Genomic DNA, 22007 nt, shown 5'->3' with positions numbered 1-22007 from the left:
GAATTTTTTAGATCAATATCCACAAGTGGAGTTTTCAAGAGAAAAAATGTACACAAAATGCCAAGCTCTTTAAAAACTAGCTCCACTTATTTTTCTTCCATCTATATATGACAGTACCAGTTCTTAGGAACCCTCAACCAACACTGTTGTTTGCTGGTTTGGAATTTATTTTGTTTTCATAGAAGAAGTAGAATCTTTTTTTATGTATTTCCTCCTGAGTAACACTGGGCAATCTCCATGGATATGACTTCCCTACAGTTGTGAGTAGAATGGTTATAATACCCAGCCTTTGTGTCATCTTTTCAATTAGCTAGATAATAGTTGACAAATCATTATAAAATTCCAAGCTTCAAATCATTATAAAATTCCAAGCTTCAGTCTCCAAAGTTTTTTAAGGTACAAAATGAGGTAACGGATAGGAAGTATTTTGTATACAGTATAACAGTATCTACTTGTCTTTTTTTTTTTTAAAAAAGATTTATTTATTTATTCATACAGAACTGGGGTACAGGCCAGAGATGCGGAGGGTGAGAGGATTCACCAGAGACAGAATGGGGAGCAGAACAGGAAGATCGACGAAGTAAACTGCTGAGGGGAGCAGCAGGCGGGTCAGGAGAGGTCTGCCATGCCATGTGGATCACCTCCAGGGCAGGCGGGAATCGAACTCATGCGGAAGTGGCCTAAGTGCTGTGCTTTAACCCGCTGCGCCACCAGGGAGGGTCCATCTACTTGTCTGTTTAAATGAAGTAATACTGAGAGTAGAAAAGGGCTCTGGAGTTAAGAGAAACCTAGATTGATATTTTAGTACTGTCATAACTAGTTATATAACCTTGTTCTAGTTATTTGAACTCTCCAAGCCTCAGCGTCCTATACATAAATAGAAATATTACCTACTCACAGGTTAGGATTGAGGGAGGAGTCATTTATAACTCATCAGGCACTTGCCTTTTGAATAACTGGGTGGATGGTGATGTAATCCAAGAAGGTGGACACAGGTTGGAAGGAGTGGATTTATTAAACTTTGGGAGTGATGACTGAAATGATTAAGAATCATATAGGAATTTGAAATATATGTATGAAGATGAGGAAAGAAACTGGATTCAGAGATTTTCATTTGAGGGTCACTGGCACATTAACACCAATGAGCCTGAGTGTGGTAATCCAAAGAAAGCATGAAATGCTGAAAGTAAACCTAGGAAGGGGCTGATGGCCCATCATGGCAGGCAGGTTAGCCACTGCCTGAAGATGAAATAATATGAAGAGTGGTTCACTAAACCTAAGTGAAGTGATAAATTAAGAATACACGAATTTTAATAAGAGTGGTGAAGGCACAGTTTAGTGGGGGAGAATTTCATAAAGATAAGGAAGCAAGAACAGATTTGACAGCAACGGGAAGGAGAGTGATGATGTGGAGGAAAGAAAGGGTGGGTGTGCAAAAGTCAAAGAAGTTTTTTTAACTTGAAAATATTTAAATGTGAGAAGAAATTAGTTGAAATAAGATGTTGAATTTTCCAGAGAAGGAATAATTGCTGGGCCCCTGTTTTGAAAAGGTGTGCAAGACAATAATAGCTCAGTAAAAGTCAGGAAGAAACATTCATTTTTCTCTTAGACAAGAAAAAAGAATGAAATGATAGTTCCAAGCGTGGAGAGAGAAGCTGGAAGCATTCCTTAGGAATGATGGCTTCTACTGTGACAGGTACCATGTTTGGTCTAGTGTCTGGGAGAGATGAGGTTGGGGATTTAAGAAAAATAGCTAAAAATCTGGAATGGCTTTTAGAGAAACAGTGAAGGAAATTCATGAAAGACAAATGAAAAGATTTCCTAAGAAGATTTATAGATCCAGTTAATGTTAAAGATTCAACTGCATAAAATTTACAATTGACAATAATACATGATTTTCCCAAATAGCACCATCTTCATCAAAGCTAATAAATGTTGAAAGTTTTACTGCAAAGCATTCAGTAAAATGAAAGGAATTGTGAGTGCTTCTGGGAGAAGACAAAAATGAATGTTCCTTGGGAAAACAGAGGATACAACAGGAAGTATTCCAAACTGAAAACTGAAGACATAGAAATCTTGATGAAACTGAAAGGCAGTAAGCATGGAATGAAGACGCTGAGGGAGAAGAAGGGTTAGGAAATTCTACGTCTATAAGAGATTTCAGAACATGACATTTCTAAAGTGGATTAAGTCTAAGTGCTCACAGGGCTAGTACCTGAAGAAGTGTCTGCAGTTTAATACACGAGAGTCAAAGTCTAGAAGAGGACACAACCGGGTGGGAGGCAACAATTCTGCAAAAAAGGCTGCAGCCTATGATATTTGGGTTCAAAATCCACATTGGTCTATCTTTCATACACCTTTATATTGACCAGAATATGGAATGTATGTGGAATAAAACTTGAGTCTGAAAAGTTAGCATCTACTGAAGAGTGATTATGAGCATAATCATGTTACCTAAGTTATTTTAATCAATCTTCACAACACATTTACTAAGTAAATAGTAATATTCCCACTTTGCAGATGGAGAACAAAGCGCTTGACAAAGTAACTTGGTCGAGGTTACACGAATGGCAGAGTCAGGATGCAAGTCTTGCTGTTTGGCTCCAAAACTAATGAGACTTGTGTTACTTCCTAAACTTATTTCCAGAACTTGTGAAACAAGTTCTGATGGAAAAAGTTGAAGAGACTTTTTAATATTTCTGGGTCTCTACTTCTTAATCTAAAAGAGGAGGAGAGGTTGCCTTTTCAGTTCTCATAAGCTATCATCACACCTTGTTGTCTAGTGAGATAAAAACAACTTTACCAAAAAGAAAATGCTTAAGCGCATTTAGTGCAAACAATTAAAAAAATTCCTGACCTCCTCCCAGTAAGCTGTTGCATTCTCCATAATGACTTCTGTGGTTGTTAAGTTGTATTCTAATGTCTTATATTCTTGTTTCTGTAAGAAATCCTGTTTCAAAAGAGAACAAGCATGTATTGTAAAACCAGAAGACTAGTGCATCACAACTATATTACACTCTAATAGTGCTGTATCTCATATCATGAATGATTTCATGAATGATAGAAATGATATCTTAGTACCATGAGTTTATAACAGTGTTTAAAGTTCTAAAAATTGCCAAACATTAGAATTCATCATATTTGAAACAAAAACAAAGAACAACTATAAACCAGAGATATTCTATGGGGGTGGTGAGAGGAATAGGATCAAAACTGGGCAGGGACGGGTGCATGGGACAATGGTGATGGCACATGGGTCAACTGGTGGAGGGAAGTCCACGGGATTACAACTAAGATGGGAAAAGGCACACAATGAAGAATGATGTAAAATAAATTCATATATTTTAAAATTTTTAAAAATCATTGTATTTGGAATGCACTCTTTAAACTCTAAAAAAACTGTCTTTACACATTAGATTTTTTTTTTTTTAAAGATTTATTTATTTGTGCATACAGAACTGGGGTACAGGCCAGAGGCTCAGGGGTGGTGAGAGGCTTCACCAGAGTCAGAGTGGGGAGCAGAACAGACAGATCAACAAAGTACACTGCTGAGGGGAGCAGCGGGCGGGTCAGGAGAGGTCTGCCTCGCCATGTGGTCTCCTCCGGGGCAGGCAGGAATCGAACTCATGTGGAAGTGGCCTTAGATTCTCAGTGCTGTGCTTTAACCCCTGCGCCACCAGGGAGGGCCACACATTAGATTTTTAACACACCATTGAGTCTGCCTTGTCCTGTTACATCTCTTAGTCTTAGTGATTAATTTATATAGTATCTCTGAATTACCCATACATGTGCTTTAATTCATCATTAGGACAAAGAGAGAGCTAATGTCTGCATCTTCATAACACCTCCTAATTAGGGGCAGATAAACATCACTTCTCTGGGTTCAGTAATGGTATAAAGATCTGATACAACTGATTTTAAAGCAAGAACCCATGACTCTAAAAGATAGGCATGCTCTTCCTGGGGAAGGTGTTAATATAAGGGTCCATGCATACTGAGGTCTTCCCAAGGAGGTAATGAAAAAAGCCTGCTACTGGCCAAGCTTTAGCTAGACCTTCTTTGCTTTTTTTACTTCTCTTTTACTATTTCTTCTTTGGTTTCTTTCTCTTCCAGGTTTGTTTCCAGTTTTGTGTGTTCTCTATGTATGTTCATGTGCAGGGACTCTTCTATGCCTTTTTTATAAGTCTCTCCCCTTAATAACCCCCTTTCTCCACCATCAAACACACACAGATCTGGTGAGTTAACAGAAGAAACAAAGTAACTCCAAGGACTGCCAAGTTCACTAATACTAATTTGTCTAAATCACAGATCTCAAAATTGCAGTCTTTTCACGGTGCTGTGATTAAAGAAGATGACTGAGGAGATTGTGATGAACTATTTCTGAATGGTGGAGCAGCCACAGATTGTAAGAAAGAAAGAATCAGTTCTCTATTCAATTTTTCAAATGAAGCTGAAGACATAATTTATTTTGTCACACTTCCCAACATTAAATGCAGGAATTAATTCAACTGTTTTTCAAATGTAATAAAAAAAAGTGCCACAATTATTAGCAAATTTTGGTTTAAATTAAAAACTGGCAGAACCACTGAAAAGTGGATTTACCTTCAGTTTTCATTTATATCATAGTGATTTATTTTCTGTATTTCATAATTACATGAATGTTAAAACATATCTAACAAGCCATTCTGATCTGCAAATTAATTATAAAATTCATAACCACACACAGGTTCAAGGTGATGATTTGATTAGCTTTGCATAAATTGAATCTCATCATTGGAGGATTTTAGAACTTCTCTTTAAAGCTACTAGTTACAGCCTTGGTGAAATTTTAAAATAACTAATGTAGCATAAAGTGCCATTCTCATTCATCATACTATCCAGGGAAATGTTTGTAAAAGTTTAAGGTGAACATGATTAGTGTTAGCTTAGTTATTTGTAATCTTTTGTGGTGACTGTTTCCATGTTTTTGCACATTGTTAAATTCACTAGAACTTATTTATGGATTATATGAATAAAATTCTCCAGAATGCAGAGATAACATTTTCTTCAATTTTTTTTTTCTATTTAGAAGAATCTCACTGGTCGTCATTATAGGGACTCACCAGATCACATATAGACATCAAGAGAAGATGTCCTATACAATAAACAGGCCCCAAACAGAGACCTGTAGGATTTCATCTCTACAGAGTCAGCCTTCTAGAAAGGTTCTAGAATGTTCTATAACCATTATGTAAATGTTCGGTCCTGCCACATTACCTGTATTTTGTTTATGGCTCCAATAGAGTCATACCACGATTGCACAGCCCAAGGGAACTGCCGAGTGACTGCCATGCGCAGAACAATGCAGAATGAGATGGTTGTGAATATTTTCCGAAGGACGATTCCTTTGATCAATGCATAGGGAAGCACAGATAAAAACACAACAAAGAATCCTGAGAAGAAGAAAGCTGAGCTATTGAAGTATCTCACATAGGCTGCCTTCCGGGTCAGTTTCAATTCTGTTCTATTAAAAAAAAAATACGATTAGTAAAAAAAAAATTTTTACTTTTCAGTTATTAGACATTATAAAATATAAAGTCTGAAGGTAGGCTGTAGGGGCTTCTCTCTATTTTCTGATTCTTTCCACAACCCTGTAATTTGTGTGACCTTGGGAAAGTTATTTAACATTTCCTGAGCTATCTAAAAGGGAAGAACAATAAATGAACCAGCGACTTGCATATAACACCTGTAAATATTTTAAAATTTAATAATCTCAATTATTATTACTACACTTATAGATTTCTTTATTATTAAAATAAATAATTAATTTTATTATTATTCAATTACTAAAAATAGCATTAATTTTATTAAAATGAGGATTTTGTGGTGGGTTGATAATTTAATCAGTTAAATATGGAAATGAGGACAATGTTCAGTAAACAACCAATCTGATTGTTATCAAGTAGATTTTTCCTGCTTTAGAAATTGTAGCTTGTCTTTGGAGAAAATTAAAAATAACCTAAGCCACAAATTTCTCAAACCTTAGCATGAGTTAAAATCTCCTGAGAGACTTGTTAAAATAGTCTCAGACTCACCTCTCAAAGATATTTATTGAATAAATCTGCAATGGTATTCCAGAATCTGGGTTTTTAAAAGAACGTAAATGATTCTGCTGCAATTAGTTTCCAGTTAGAGGAAAATAGACACTGCATCCTAAGTCTGCCTTTCTCATTTTAGTAAAGTCATTTGTAACCCAAATATATTTTATTTTTGCTATTCTTCTAGTCTGAGTAGCAAATATGAATTTTTTATATATATATATATATATATATATATATATATATATATATATACACACACACACACACACTGATGATAGTTTTAAATGCTCCAACGGTAAGAAAGCAGGGAGTACAGAGGTTGGTGAGAATAGAACACAATGCTGCCTTCAACCTCTGTCCTAACACAGGACCATAAAGCGGGTCCCTGTGACCCTCCTCATCCAGCAACTGCAAGGGAAAGAGCTGCAGACACAGAGAGGGCTTTAAAGGGAGGAGCAACAGTCATACCTAGCACTTGGACGCTAGTTCCACACACTTATGTAACTCAGAAAAACACTTCTCATTCTCAAGTGGCAGAATCCAGAGTGATCCTGAGTACAATGTTGAGGAAAATGGAGCTCATGTGCCCTGCCCAGATTGTGACCACAGTCTAATGAGGTCAAGTCTTATCTTTTACAATTACTTATGGTTTGAGAATTTCGCTGGAGTTTAACCCCCTACCTCTGCCACTGTACTATTTCAAGCAAGTCATCTTTCCTTTGAGCTTACAGAACTTATGAAAGGAAAACAAAACATATCCTTGTGGAGCTGTTAACACAGCAGAGGGCCTGGCACAATGTGTGTCCTTATTCTTCAGAAGGAAAAAAAAAAAAACATACTGTCTAGGTCGATATTAATAAAACCTAGAAAACACTTTATAAAAATGCAACAAATTTGCCCAAATTGTTGTTGAAATGAATTAGAAACAGCTGACAACAGGGGAAGACATAGGACTATAAGAAAAGAAAAATGGTTAGAGAACATTGACAAGTGACCCAGAAATCTACACTTTCCATAATAAAATCACTAACACTTTATGAATCATAAATCTATTTTGTGAATTTCTTATAAAAAAAGTTGAAAATAACTTTATTATCAAGGAACAGATTTTTCAGGGAGCTTTGCAAAGACTTTTGCCCAATTCAACAGTAGCCCATGCTGAGACAATCAACCCTTTGAAGTGCATCCTGCCAGTTTTTCCAGAACGTTGTATTTGCTCTCGAGTAGAGGCAATTCTTACTTTCCCATATTTACGTCAGCACTGTCCAACCTTTTCAGGTAACAATTTCATGCCACATTAAGGAACTGGATTATACAAGCTACAACCAAACATTGAGTATCATAATTGGTCAAAAAGAAATAGAGAGTAAGATGGACAGATTTCATCCTTTGAGGAAGAGGGGGAAAAACCCAAAGTCCAGGTAAGTAAGCACCAAGAATGACCTGACTAGGAGTTACCATAAGGCCTGAGAAAACTGGATCCTATGATGACCTCATTACTCTTGCTATGTCTATGCTTATAAGCATGATTGGACCAGGGGGAAAATGTGATGGAGGAAAAACAACTTCAACCAATGAAGCAATTTCTCCAAGAACTTTAAGCATATTCTGGAAAGTAAAATATAATTCCTTTCCTGGATTTGTCTTATAAGGCATAATAAAAACAGGTGACCAATAGTGTTTGGAAAATAAATACTCTTTTACTCTTTCTATTTACATGGCAAAGGACTTAACATTTCAGCATTTCTCTTGTTGTTCCAATCACACACCTGCAGTTCGGTTACCACTGTCCACTGGAATCAACAGCCTAAATCCCTGGTAACACATATTCATGCCACCTAAAAAGTATTTTTCCTCTTCCTTGTAGGGAAAATGCCCCTGTGAAACTCTCATACGCAATACATCCTGAAATTATTTGCAGTTAACTGTATAGCCAACCTCTCAAGAGTTTCCTAAACCATTTTTATTATAGTTTATTGAACCTGGAACTTCACTAAAGAAAAATGGTCTCATGACTATGGAAATGACATAGTTTATATTTTGCCCACAATTCTTTCAGTGATCCTATCTCAGTCTGTGCTGACTTTTCTTCTGGAGAGAGTCTTTACTAATCAATGAAAGAAAGGTTATCAGAGGTTAAAACAAGACTAGTTATAAGTGGCAGGTAATGATTGTATCTCAGGTGGTAGCTATAATATCTTACACTGACTTCTCAAGTTGGAAGGCTTAATAAACACAATTTATAGACATTGTTCCACATGAAGTTAATAGTGAGCAGACATTTTAACCAAAAAGAGGGATTTTTTTTTCAGAGCATATAAATTAAGTAACATGTAATAGAAAAAAAATCACTTATTTTGTTCAGAATTATGTATTTATTGTAAGTATACATTATTACTATCATTATATATATTTATTATTCTAGAAATTCCATTTAAGACTGCAATCGATTTCCTGCTCCATGATTACTATTTTAACCAAATAAGTATATTAAATAACTATAAACACATACAGGACATTATTCCATAACATACACATATCCTTGAAGTACAAAACAACACATTTGATCAACTATGCAAAATGACAGCACATGAAAGTGATTTTATGTAAATCATGATGAATGTTGACTTAGTTTAATACAACTGTCAGAAACTGAAAAGGTGAGTTGGAAGTTCACTGTGATATACTCATTTTTTAAATATGAAACATTAACTTGCTATGTTGAAAAGTATCAAAATGACTTACTGTCTCAGGTTTTCAATAATTTTTTCCATTGCCTCCTCCCAGCAGTATGCCTTAACAGACTGGATATTGTCAATAATTTCTGAGGTGATCACGAGTCTTTCATTTATCTTCCCAGCTCTCTGATCTCTGTAAATCAAACAATCAGTCAACAAATCTAATAGTTTATGAAAACAAATCAAATTATCCACTAAGAATAGCTCAAGGTTTTAAGAAAAGTCATATTTTCTATTAATAGATGGTAACAAAAATATATGCCATGTACTAAGTGCCTTCAACATGCCAGACACCGTAATAAAGGCATTCCGTATATTATTTCTAATCTAACAGTCTAGAAGAGGTGGTTATCTCCACTTCAAATATTAAAAAGCCAGAAACTCACCTAACTAGTAAGTATGTAAACTGAGATTCAAGCCAAGAGCTAACTCATTCCAAAATCTATATTCTTTTTTATTATACCCTAGTTGACAAACTCGAAGTCATCTATTACAACCAGTAGCTAGTATCACTGACTCATTTTTGCAATTAAAAAAAAAATTAAGTAGGGCTCTGGCAAAATGATCCATGAACCAGAGTAGGAAAAGCTTATTAATTCTATCAAAAATATATGCATTCCCTTCCATTTACATGTCTCATTTATTCTATCTAAATCTTGACCACTGATGCCACTAAAATAACTCCTTTGTAGTGACACCCAGTAAATAAATCACAATTCAGTCTGCAGAGTAGTCCTGGCTTTGCTAGAGTGGTATTTCTGCAAACTTAATTTAAAACCTTTAAAGCTATGGAAATAGTGTTACCTATACTTCATCATCATTCTCCCTAAGCCGGACTGAAAAAGGGCAATGACGATTAGGAAAGCAAGTCCACAGAAGGCAGAGGCCTGTAACAACTCCCAGAGCAACCCCATCAGAAGTGTCACTTGTAAAGGAACAATCCACACGAAATGTGTTGAGGCAAGTCCCTGGAAAATAAAATCATAGTGAAAACTAATACATTTTATCCATCCTCACACCCAAACAAGCACAGACGAAGGAAATCAAGCTCAGTGAGCTTATACAATGAAACAACCCCTGGTTTAGAACATACTAAAACCTAGGTGTTCACTACCTGGAACACAAAGCAATGTCTTAATTAACACTGTGCACATAGGTCAGGATTTCCCAAGGGAAAATTTACAAGTCACTGCATTTTAAAGTGTATTTTTACTTGATGGAATAGAGATTGAACATCTTAGGTATCATGTCAAGAATCTGTTATAAAGAACTTCTATTTGGATAAAGCAAGAGTTCTGGCATAGAACATGCAAGAATAAAAGAATCTCAGGAGGTTTCATCTATTCAATTGCACAACTCTATCATTTTGACGACATCTTCAGAATAAATCACACTCAATTCAACAGTAATTTACTTAATACCTGCTCTGGATCCAGCACTATGTTAAATACGAGAAATGCAAAGATAAATAAAACACTCTATCTGTCCTCAAGGACCTTGTCTTTGTCTGTGACACAGACAGCACTTAACAGGCATTGCTCAGACTATCATACTCAGCCAAAGTAAATAAGTGATTTAAAGTATTAAAGAGAAACAAGATCTGACAAGGATGAATTTTGAAAAACCTTATTAACTACACGGCAAGTCAAGGTGCCTTTGAATTGAGTGGTCCCAAAAAACCCCAGCATGGCCCTCTGCTACATCATTTAGCTTTGTCAGTTTTCAGAAACAGAAAGGTAAGAGTGCATGTAACTTAATTACTTTTAATTGTTACGTGACTTAGAAAACTTTGGGGGTAAGTTATATGATTTATAGCAATAATGCATAAAAGATTAAGTCAGTAGGTACATACTTCATCAAATTTGTTGAGGTTGTTGGAAAGGAGACTAACAAGTTGTCCAATACTTATTTTATCTAGAACACGACTTGACAGCTTTAAAGTCTGAAAGGAAAAGGGGACATTAGATGGTGTTGACAAACAGAGAAAAATGTAAATAACATTACAATAAGCTGATGAATTAGGTTACTATGAATGCATTCTAAGTTAAGGTAATGAAAATTATTTTATATTTTATCTAGCTTAGTATCTTTCCAGGTTTAGAAATATTTCTCTTCGCAACAAATATGGTCTGGAATACCTCACATTATTTTATTTTCAGTAGTGAGAAAATGATAACGATTTTTTTCCTCAAAAGTGGGAAAGAGGGCCCTCCCTGGTGGCGCAGCGGGTTAAAGCACAGCACTAAGAAACTAAAGCCACTTCCACATGAGTTCAATCCCCGCCTGCCCCGGAGGTGACCACATGGCGCGGCAGACCTCTCCTGACCCGCCCACTGCTCCCCTCAGCAGTGTACTTTGTTGATCTGCCTGTTCTGCTCCCCACTCTGTCTCTGGTGAATCCTCTCACCCTCCGCATCTCTGGCCTGTACCCCAGTTCTGTATGAATGAATAAATAAATCTTTAAAAAAAAAAAATGTGGGAAAGATATTGTAGTTACATATTCAGTTACATAATGTGGACAGTATTATTTTGTTTTTATAAAAGAAAAAAAGGCAGTGAAATTTGGGGAAAAAACCTTAGCCCTAAATTTTTCATGTAGCAATACTATTGAATAAAGTACCTTTAAATTCAATAAAAGTATGTCATGAATAACTGTATTACTAATAACTTTGGGAATGATCATATTAAAAATACAAAATCCTAAAAATGTATAAAGAAATATACATACACAAAAATAGAATATCATAAAGTAGATATATGCTTATGAAAAAGATCAGTCATACTTTGCCTGTAAAATTTAATAAGAATTGATATGCCCATTTAGAAGGCTGTGTTTGAAGAGTACCCATCAAATATTTATTTGAAATGAATCTCTCACATAATGTTCGTATTCAATAGAGGAAAAACGCTGTATTCAATGCTTCAGGGATTGTTGCTAAGGTTTATTTAAATATAATTCTCTTTACAAGGCAACTCAGTTACATACAATAAATGAGTTTATTGTCATAAAACGTAATAGGGTAGGTAAAGAAAAAGTTCACATATCTGGTTAAAAGATATGTGATATGTTAAAAGATATTTTATTGAGGAGGTAGAGTTTGAGATAAGTATGTAAAAATAAAGAGTGATTAAATAAGCAGAGATAGGTATGTAAAAATAAAGAATGATTAAATAAGCAGAGATAGGTATGTAAAAATAAAGAGTGATTAAATAAGCAGAGATAAAAAAGAAAACAAGACCATGAATTTCTAAACACTTTCCTGAGAAAGATGGAGGGGTGGGAGGGAATGATTTAGGCACAGACTCAGTCTCAGTTGACTGAGTTTTCCATGAGACTTATCATGGAATTGTGTGCATAGCACGTATTCTGAGAACTTTTCTTAAGTTTGGTTAGTCCCATGATGAAATTCATAGACAAAGCTCAATTTGTATTTAAACTCAGTTTTGTATTCAAACTCACTATTTAAAATATAATTTGGATGTACCACAAATGCAGATTTTAGAACAAAGCAAAACAGTGCTCTAGTACAAAACTGGAATATGGTAGGAAGGTAATGGCTGCCAGCCACATGGCCGGAACTGAGACCAGTTCACTTTCGGCTCCCTTTGGAACCAAGCCAGAGTCACCCGAGATGTCACATTCTGTGGAGAGGATGCCAATATTGGTCAATAAGAGCAAACTAGGTAGGAGCAGATACTGATTATTGAACAGATAACTCAATATCGAGAAAGGAAAACTCCACCAGTTGCTAAATTTTCTTTAACACATGCTAGGTATGAAAGCAGATATAGGCCCTCCCTGGTGGTGCAATGGGTTAAAATGCAGCACTATGAAGCTATATGCAGCCACTGCAGCATGAGTTAGGTCCCTAGCCAGGGGGGTGACCCACATGACATGGCAGACCTCTCCTATCTTTCCCACTGCTCCCGTTGGCAGTGTATTTCAGTCAATCTGCCTGTTCTGCTCCCCATGCTATCTCTGGTGAATCCTCTCACCCCCAGCATCTCTGGCCTGTACCCCAGTTCTATATGTATAAATAAATAAATCTAAAAAAAGCAAGTAGATATATGGCTATTTTTCAGCTAAATGATATATATGGACTTAATAACTCATAAACCTATTATTTTTTATATCCTTTTTCCTGAAGCCCAGAGCACTCACGCTTCACTTTTAATGTATCAGTTTACCATGTTTATCTTATTTTCCCTAGTAGTTGAAAAACCCTCCACTTTAAGGACCATGATTTACACATTTTGGAAATTTGGGAGAAACTTGTATATAATGTCCATGGATTTTAGATTAGGTTCTTAATCATTATATCCATAAATAGGGATAACAATTTCTGTTACAGAGAGTGTTAGGAAGTTGACCAAAATCACTGAAAAGCTTGCCATGTGCATCCTTAGGTCTAGGTTGTAATTATGACAATAAAGTCATTTTATACATACTTTCAAAACTAAATTCAACTTTCTTTTACATGCATTCTGTGTAAGTTCTACATTCTAAATGATACCTAACAATTTCTTCACTTATGTAAGATATCTGGATCAAAATAAAATTTGTTCATTTATCACCATTGCTTTTCTGATACTTGTGAACTGAAATGGCAGCTGAAATGACTTGATTATACTGTGGACTCTGCTTTTTCTTGTGCCTCCATAAAAGGCTTTTTGAACAATCAAGTACAGCTGTCAAGGTTTTACAACACAATTGATCTTGCATTTACACTACAGAAGCATCACAGGCTGTTTGTTAGGGGGGATTTCATATCCTTGTCCCTATATAAGGCAGCTGTATAAAGTTTTTATGTCACAGGAAGATAAAACGAAATAAAGCAATATCCAAATAATTCTATTAAATCAGCTTTCCATAGAGACTTGGCCGATGCAAGCTGTCACCCAAGGTCCGAAATCAGTTGGTGAAAGAACATATCATTGAAACGACCTTAAATTCTATTTTTAAGGTAGCCAGGTATTACTTTGGATTCATCTATAACTATGCTTCAGTACACAAGAAAGGCAGGCAAGATTCATATGATTGCCAAACACATGATGTTCCCAAAATTTTAAATTTGTAGTACTCACAAGATAACAGAAATCTAACCTAAAATAACCTGGTAGATGTCACCTCTATGTCATGAACAGTTATGGTGGAAACTTGTACTTCTTGGGTTATCATTAATAATTATATAATATAGTACACATTTCTTATTGAATATAAAAATCTGAAATACTGAGTCATTTCAGTGGGGAGCCTGTGAATTCTAAAAATGATGACATGACTAGTAAAAAAAAAAATCAAAAAAATCAGGCAATTTATAGAAGGTATTCAGTAATTATTACTTAAAATGAATTAAATTATCAAGAGAAACCAGAAACTAATTACTGCTGCCATTTATTTTATATGCACACAAAACTGACTTCAACACTTATCCCTAACTGGTACCAGAATCACATTTAAAGCATGATGCCACTACAGGTAGCATAGAAACCATACAAGAAAATATTACCTTTTTATAAATCAAACTGAACATAGCTATCCTCATCTGCATTCCAATGTGGTGAAGACCAAAAATGGCTGGGTGCAGAAGCAGTGTCCTCACAATAAAGAGAAGACATAAACCTATGGCTAAGTAAATAGCGATGGACCGTTCCACCTTGTTGTCAGGATCATAGGAAGCTATGATTCTTCCCAGTAAAAGAGGCTGGACTGCTTTGGTGACTTCCTGTAAAAGAAAAAAAAACAGAGAAATTAAGTTTTGTTTCCCATTCATAAAATGTGCTCACAATTTCAGCATAAGAGGTTTCATCTTATGGGAGGATGTAAAATGTGCCTTATGGAAGACCACAGCATTTATGAAATTCTCCAAGTTATTTTTCAAATCTTTGTACTATACTATACTAGACTACACTGTATTATACTATATGTGGAGTACAGAGAAACAAAATAAAGGAACTGACAAAACAAAACCTCCAAAATCTAACTGTCAAATTGCACTGGAGGATTATGTGTGATACAAATAAAGAGGTACAAATCTGTACCTCTAAATCCTATTTAGTGTCACAAATCAATGTTAACTTAATGAAACACAATAATTAATGAAAAACATGAATAACTATGAGCAAAAAGGGGAGTATTTTTCTATATCAACTTCATCCTCTGAAAGAACAATGACAGAGGGCTGCCATTGACTGACCATGGGTTTTGATTAGCTGCTCAGTTTACACTGAATACTCAGTACTTCATTTCAAAATAACTGTAGACAAAGGCACTAAATATCAGAAAATATTCAAATGTTTTAAAAACTTCCCCAACTAAAAATAAAAACCTTTCCCAACTAGTCAAAATCACAAGATAGTGGAGTTTCTTCAGTTCAGTATCCATATCTTAAATTTAAGTTTGAATTGCAGTAAACAGATAAGTACTGGAAAAAAAATTCACTAACCACCTACTCAGATAAAAAATATTTACCATGTCTGTGGAATAGCACTTGTATTCTTAAAAGGATAAGTACATGCAGAAATTACTGTCTGCAGGCTTACATTATTAATGCATGTTTTATACTTTCATTACACATGTATCCACCTCTAGAATATCAATACAGAATTATTTTTGAGGTTTTAAATTTCATATAAATGGTATCATTCTGTGCGTTCTACAATTTTTTAACATTGTGTTTAGATATTTATTCACAGGGGTACCTGTATATCTACTTCATTTATCCTAAGGGCTGACCAACATGACACCCTGTGCATAGATTAGATTATATCCTCCATGACCCTACAGTTGGAGACAGTGCTGCCCTGGAAATTTTTTATTAAGTTTCATATCTATGCCTAACTTTCTCTAGTATAGATGGATTTTTTTTAAAGATTTGTTTAGTTATGCATACAAAACTGGGGTACAGGCCAGAGGTGCAGGGGCAGAGAGAGGATTCACCAGAGACAGAGTGGGGAGCAGAACAGGCAGACTGATGAAGTACACTCCTGAGGGTAGCAGCAGGCAAGACAGAGAGGTCCGCTACACCATGTGGGTCACCTCCCAAGTGGGGATCAAACTCACACTGCAGAGGCTGCGGCTAGCTTACAGTGCTGAATCCTAACCTGTTGCACCAGGTTTTATTTTATATTAACTCCTTAAACTAGGACAATGTGATCAAGATAGATCTTGAATTTAAAATTGTATTTATTAACATTTCTGCATTACAAAATTTTTCACAGTGGTAACATTTTATCCTTACAATTATTTTAGATGAATGTTTAAATCTTCCTAGGATGTTCTGATTTTTTTGTTTTTCATAGACAAATGTCAATACTATATTTACTTTGATTTATTTTTGTATTATCATGTACTATTCTTGATGAAAGTATATGGCTATAGAGAAGAAAGGAGCATTGATAATTAACATGCTACCAGATAAAGTATCATTTATCATTCATTATATTATAAGATAAAAATCTAAAGAAGAGAACTAGCGCTGCTACTCATTAATTCAATTGCTTATATCATAATTAGCGTAAACACCTTTTTCCCTTTTCCAAATCTATATGCTTATTTTCCTAATAGATATATCAAACAATACAGTACTACTAATAACACCACATTACACATTTCTAAGGAGTATCTTCTATTTATGGAATGGCCAAAAGAGTATTTTAAGGAAGAGAGCTGTTTTATCAACCTACTAGTACTCAAAATTTTTAGTTACAAATGTACATATGTAAGTTTGTTTTCCTACTGAGTAATCTGAACTAAACTCGCTGCCACTATATTGCCATAATTTTTTTCATACCCCATCATCTCTATCACAAAGGCCCATTAGCTGAATTGTTATTCACTTGGCATTTATAGTAAAATAAAAGCATATTAATTTGATTGGACATTTTACAAATTATCACTGAATTAATTGTCATCTTGTTTCAATTGAAAGAGGACATATTCTTCTTTTGAACTACAATGGCTAGTTCACAAAGATCCTGGTAGAATTAATCTGGGACAATACATGCTCACTGAAACAAATTAGTTTATTGTGGGAAGAGAAAATTCTAATAATAGGAGCATCTGCAAATAGCATCCAACTTAAATCTCACCATTATGGAACTGTTAACATTCAAGGACAAAATTAGCACTCCAACACCCCTCTCAGTAGTTTCCCCTAGTCTCTTATAAGCAGCATGTTCCCTAATATTTACAATAGAACCATTTACAGAAATCACCTGATTTTTTAATTTGAAGAGTGAAACAACAACAATTGATAACTTGCTTAATCTATGAAGTACAAGCCTTTACACAAAGCATCCCTGTAATGACTAAGAGAAACAAAGTCCTATATTTTTGGCCTATAACTGTTACATGTACCTTGTTACTCAGGCTATTTTTAAAGATACAGACATTTTCAGACACAGGGACATCTGCTTTCGCTGGATATTGAAACCATGAAAGAAAGTTCAGATGAAAATAAAACACTGGTTTGTATTAAATAAATTAATCCCAAAATGACTTGAAAATCATAATTCCATGTCCCAACCATTAGTTGTTCCGAATACACTTAGAGGATTAAAGGACTTCTAAAGTTACATTGCTTTCTATTGTGTGTTGTTCACAAAATCATGATCTCCATTCATTTTAATTATATTTGTACCAAGAATTCTAGGACATTATTTAAAATTCAAATACTGACAGGCTATATGTCCTCATATTGAGAACTTAAAAGTATACCAATAGACTATCAAGCTCTTATCTTAATAACAACTGTAAAAATATCTGTAAATTTCCAATATCTGCTTTTGATAAATGTTCTAAATAAACTCAAATGTGTGTATGTGTGCGTGTGTGTGTTGTTAGCCCAAGAAAGAAATTTTTCCTCAACATGATAATCACCATAATTAACACAACTCTGGAGGCATTACCTTAACAGACAGAAAAACAGAAATAAATACAGGCTATTACTAAAATTTACCATTTTTTTGAAACTTTTATCAGTGTTACTCAACAAGAAAAAACTTTGATGTATAAATACTGAAGTGAGTAGTGTTATAATAAGCATAGAAAATGATTTTCTACATAACAAATTTGAGTCAAGAGTTTAGCAAGTAAAGGCTTAAAAACAATCATACATTCCAGTATACCAAGCCTAATAATTTTACAGTAAAAATATAACAGAAGATACAATGCAAAGATCAGTGTTTATATGTGTGTATATGTGTGTGTGTCACAATATATTTTATGAAACATTACTGACACATGACAAATAAATGGAGAAATTTAAAAACGAAAACTGAAAAACTGAATATTAGAAGGATCACACTCTTCTCTTCTAAGTTATTTATAAGATTGATATATACCTTTCATAAAAATTCCTAGTAGGTTTTTGGAAAGTGAACTTTTAGCACCATAAAAGCAGGGCTATCTGAACTTCTGCAACAATTCCAAAGTCACTACAACAATGCACAATGCTTGCCACAGAACACCCACTCAACAAGTATTTGCTGAAGCAATGGATAAAATGATTCTAAATTTCTTTTACAAAAACTGAGAGACTAATCAAAAGCATTTGAGAAATAAGAAAAATATATGAGAGGGTTTACATTACTGCATATTAAATCACATTACACAACTATAATAATACACGATGTAACAAAGAAATTTACTGATTTATCTGGAAAGTACAGGAACAGGTCCACGTACATGTAAAAAATTAACATATAATAAAAAACTACATTTTAGTTCAGTGGTGACAGGCTGGATTATACAATAAGTATAACTGATAAACTAGATATTTATTCTTTAATTAGATTTTTATCTATACTTACACCAAAATAAGTTCCAAATGGAGTAATTTTTTTCCCTAAAAGATGAAACAATAAAAACTTATAGATGTGCTTTTATAATAACCAAGTGGGGAAGACCTTTAAAAATGGCTGATTCTAAAAAAAGAAAACAAAGATAAAGGTATATAGGCTTGGCAGTAAGTGTTTAAAAATTAAAACTTCGGTTAAAAATAAAATATTGCTAGAAACAAGAAACGGACTGAGGGATTGATTCTCTCATAATCAAAAACATCAAAAAAAAAAAAGATGAAGTGTGCAAATGGTAATACACACATAGCAAAGGACTCATGCAAAATTAATATATAAATAGGAACCAAAAGTTTAAACAGGAACCAAAAGTTTAGCAAATAAAATTAATATTGTCTTTTTTTACTTAGCAATTTGGAAATACTTTAAACATGATAATATATATTATTGGTGATCACAGATCCTTTGTTATTTAGTAGTAAGAAAGTAAATTAGTAATCTCACTGGAAAGTAATTAGAAAATCTACTAATATTTAGCTTTGGATGTGCATTAAGGGTTGTTTACTAGTATGAATATTACCAGCACTATAAATATTCAATGATGATGAACTGCCAAATTATGGCTCAGCTATATAATTCATTGAGCATTAAAATGATTATGAAGAAATACATCAAATGACATTCTCAATATATAAAAGGCATTCTCAATACATCAAGAGAAAAGGCAGATTTATAATACATTATATCAAGTAACGACCCCTGCCATTTATTAATTATATATTCTCATGGTAGAAGGAGCCCACAGATATTATGGGATCACTATACCTACGTTTGAGGAGTCCAAAGTTATACTCAGATTTTTCCACTGCACAGGCGACAGCATCCCTAACCCTCATGTTGCTCAAGGGTTAACTGTAAACTGAGCAACTTGCTTTGCCACCAGAGACCTCAGGGTTTCCTTTACACCTCTACACACCAAATTTCTTGGTGATTATATGATTATTTTCACAGGTAAAAAATATCTAAAAGAATAATATAATTTTGGAGGGAAAACTGTCTGTAACTTATAATAATTAATAAATGAAAAAAGAAAATATGCAAACAAAAACATGAGAGAAAGTAAACACAGATGCAGGGTACAATGCGAACTTAGCACTCCGCACTGACTTACAGACATGGCAAACACTTAACATTTGGCCTCTGACATGGTGAAGAAGAGTGTCAAATATTTTCCTGGATACACTAAGCTCTGGTGCTAAATTTTGGCTTTATACTCATTGCTAAAGGAAGAGATTCTTTCCAAGTTCAGCACAGAAAATTAAATCTATTACTCACCACAAATGTTTGCAGTTTTTACAAAATTTCACATTATGAATGAGAGAGAATTATACTGAACAAGGTGTTGGCTACCTAGGTCACCCCTCGAAAATATAAATAATGCTTTGGAGAAACTTTCTGTTCAAATATCAGTGTAAAAACCTAGTCACCCTGTACCTTTTCTTGCTTCCACAAGAAAAGAAAACATATTTACAGTTGCTGCAGTTTTGGAAGAAAAACATGTATCTCTTAACTGTATCGTGGCCCTTTCCATGCACCCTGTTAGCTGGTTCTTGAGAGTCCTGGGAGAGGGTGCAGGAGGAAGGCAAACAGAAAATTAATAGTTAATTAACGTTGGGACTTTTCAATAAACTCTTTTCCACATTTCAGTGTCGGTGAGATTCCTGTCATTTTCTTGTAGGGTTTCCTTGGTTCTGATGAGCCTGCCTACTTATAACAACTGTTTTTCTAATTAGACTTTTTCTTCAACCATGGCCTGGTAAGACCTGGAAACACAAAGGTGACTCTTGGGAAAGAGCATTATCACTTGGGTGTTTTTATCACTGCAGAATCTCAGGTCTCACTTGAAACTTCCTGAATCAGAGTTTCTGTCATCAAAAGAGTGAATATTCATTTCACTGTGTTTTAAATTGTTTCAGTATTATCACTAAGAACAATAATCAGATGAAATGTTCTATGTGTGACCTCACCCCCTCCACCAATCTTCTCACTTAGATTCTACCAGAATTAGAAGCACTCAGTGTTAATGCTCATTCTTGTCTATCTGAATCGGAATCACTAGGGGACTTTTCAAGGCTATTGTTATCCCAGCTGCCATCCCATGCTGATTAAATGACCTGTTATGGGATTTAGCAACTGGTTACTTTAAAGTCTGAAGTAAAAATTGCTTATATTAAATCTAAATGCAAAGAACTTCCAGGTGCTCTTATTGTAGGAACTGGGGGAGGGGTGGACTGCTGTGGGTAAGAAGTACACACACGTATATTATGGAGCAGGGGCTGTAGAGAGTTGCGTAGAGGGTGTGAGTTCAGGCAAGGCAGCATGCAAGTCACTGCTGGGGACATTCAAACAGCTAGTTATGAAGAGAGGTGAGAATGGGAGAGGAAGGTCAGAAGAGAATCCTACCTGATAGGCCTCTATAAGAGTATCACAGGAGGTAGCTGTCCTGAAGTAGCCAGTTAGGTTAAAAAAGTCATAAATCCAAGCATCGCAGTCAGGGACTCTGTGTGCAGAATTCCCCCAAACTACTCTCCCATCTTTAGCAGGCAACTTGTATCCAAACACTTGTTTGTTCAACTCCTTTGTTGAAACATAAGAGACAGAGATCTCTTTCTCGCTCTTTTGGCAATATCAAATATGGAACATCAGTATAAGAACTTCTCCTTCATGTCCTTAAGCTTCATAGAATTAAGTGAATAAAAGAAGTTTGACCCAAGCTGCACTGCCACGTATGCCAATTTCATGAAGGAAAACACTTCCAGAACAGCCAAGAACACTTTTCAGAATGTTTGTGAATTTCTTATCATAACAAATGTATTGTGATAACCATATTCTCTTAGTAATCTGCTTACAGAACTCCATCCACTTGGCTTCCCTCAGACTAGCCTTAATTGATTTTTACTCAGTTTTTCAACAGCCAGTTTCTCTTCTATGCTGGCATTCTTAAAACACAATATTGTATCTGGCTGCTGAGTTAGATGGAGAAAAACTAAGTACATAGTTAGTGACAAAATGCCATGGCTAACATGATTTAAAATTGCATCAGTATTACAAAAAGAGAGTCTCCTTCATTATGGTATTTCCTTTTTTCTTAACCTTTCACGGTCAGCAATAAATTGAATAGAACTTTTTATCAATTCCAAAACTATCCAGCATTCTTTATATTAAAGTTATCCTGATTCAGAGATACTAAGAACCTATAGGATAGTTTGAAAGTTGTGTGACTTTTACCAAGTATTAAAGCAACTTCAAGAATTCCTACTCATTTGATGAATTTGAAAGTTACCCTTGCACACACACATCAGGATGCCCAGAAAGAATGCCATAAATACTA

General features: G+C 34.8%; 1 protein-coding gene across 1 annotated transcript in view; it reads right to left on the bottom strand.

Moving 5' to 3' along the window:
• Positions 1 to 22007, bottom strand: part of CFTR (cystic fibrosis transmembrane conductance regulator (ATP-binding cassette sub-family C, member 7)) — a 134039-nt gene that overhangs the window by 79542 nt on the left and 32490 nt on the right. The window contains exons 4-9 of the mRNA XM_004677166.2: positions 14329 to 14544; positions 10671 to 10760; positions 9623 to 9786; positions 8826 to 8951; positions 5257 to 5503; positions 2858 to 2950 (exon numbers count right to left, since the gene is read on the bottom strand). Of these exons, the coding sequence (XP_004677223.1) occupies positions 2858 to 2950; positions 5257 to 5503; positions 8826 to 8951; positions 9623 to 9786; positions 10671 to 10760; positions 14329 to 14544 (936 nt within the window). The remainder of the gene's footprint in view (positions 1 to 2857; positions 2951 to 5256; positions 5504 to 8825; positions 8952 to 9622; positions 9787 to 10670; positions 10761 to 14328; positions 14545 to 22007) is intronic.

The sequence above is a fragment of the Condylura cristata genome, unplaced genomic scaffold (genome assembly GCF_000260355.1).
Source record: "Condylura cristata isolate star-nosed mole 26May11 unplaced genomic scaffold, ConCri1.0 scaffold00005, whole genome shotgun sequence".
NCBI classification, from domain to species: domain Eukaryota; kingdom Metazoa; phylum Chordata; class Mammalia; order Eulipotyphla; family Talpidae; genus Condylura; species Condylura cristata.
Note: the sequence above shows the minus strand (reverse complement) of the source record. Positions and strands in the feature narration are given on the sequence as shown.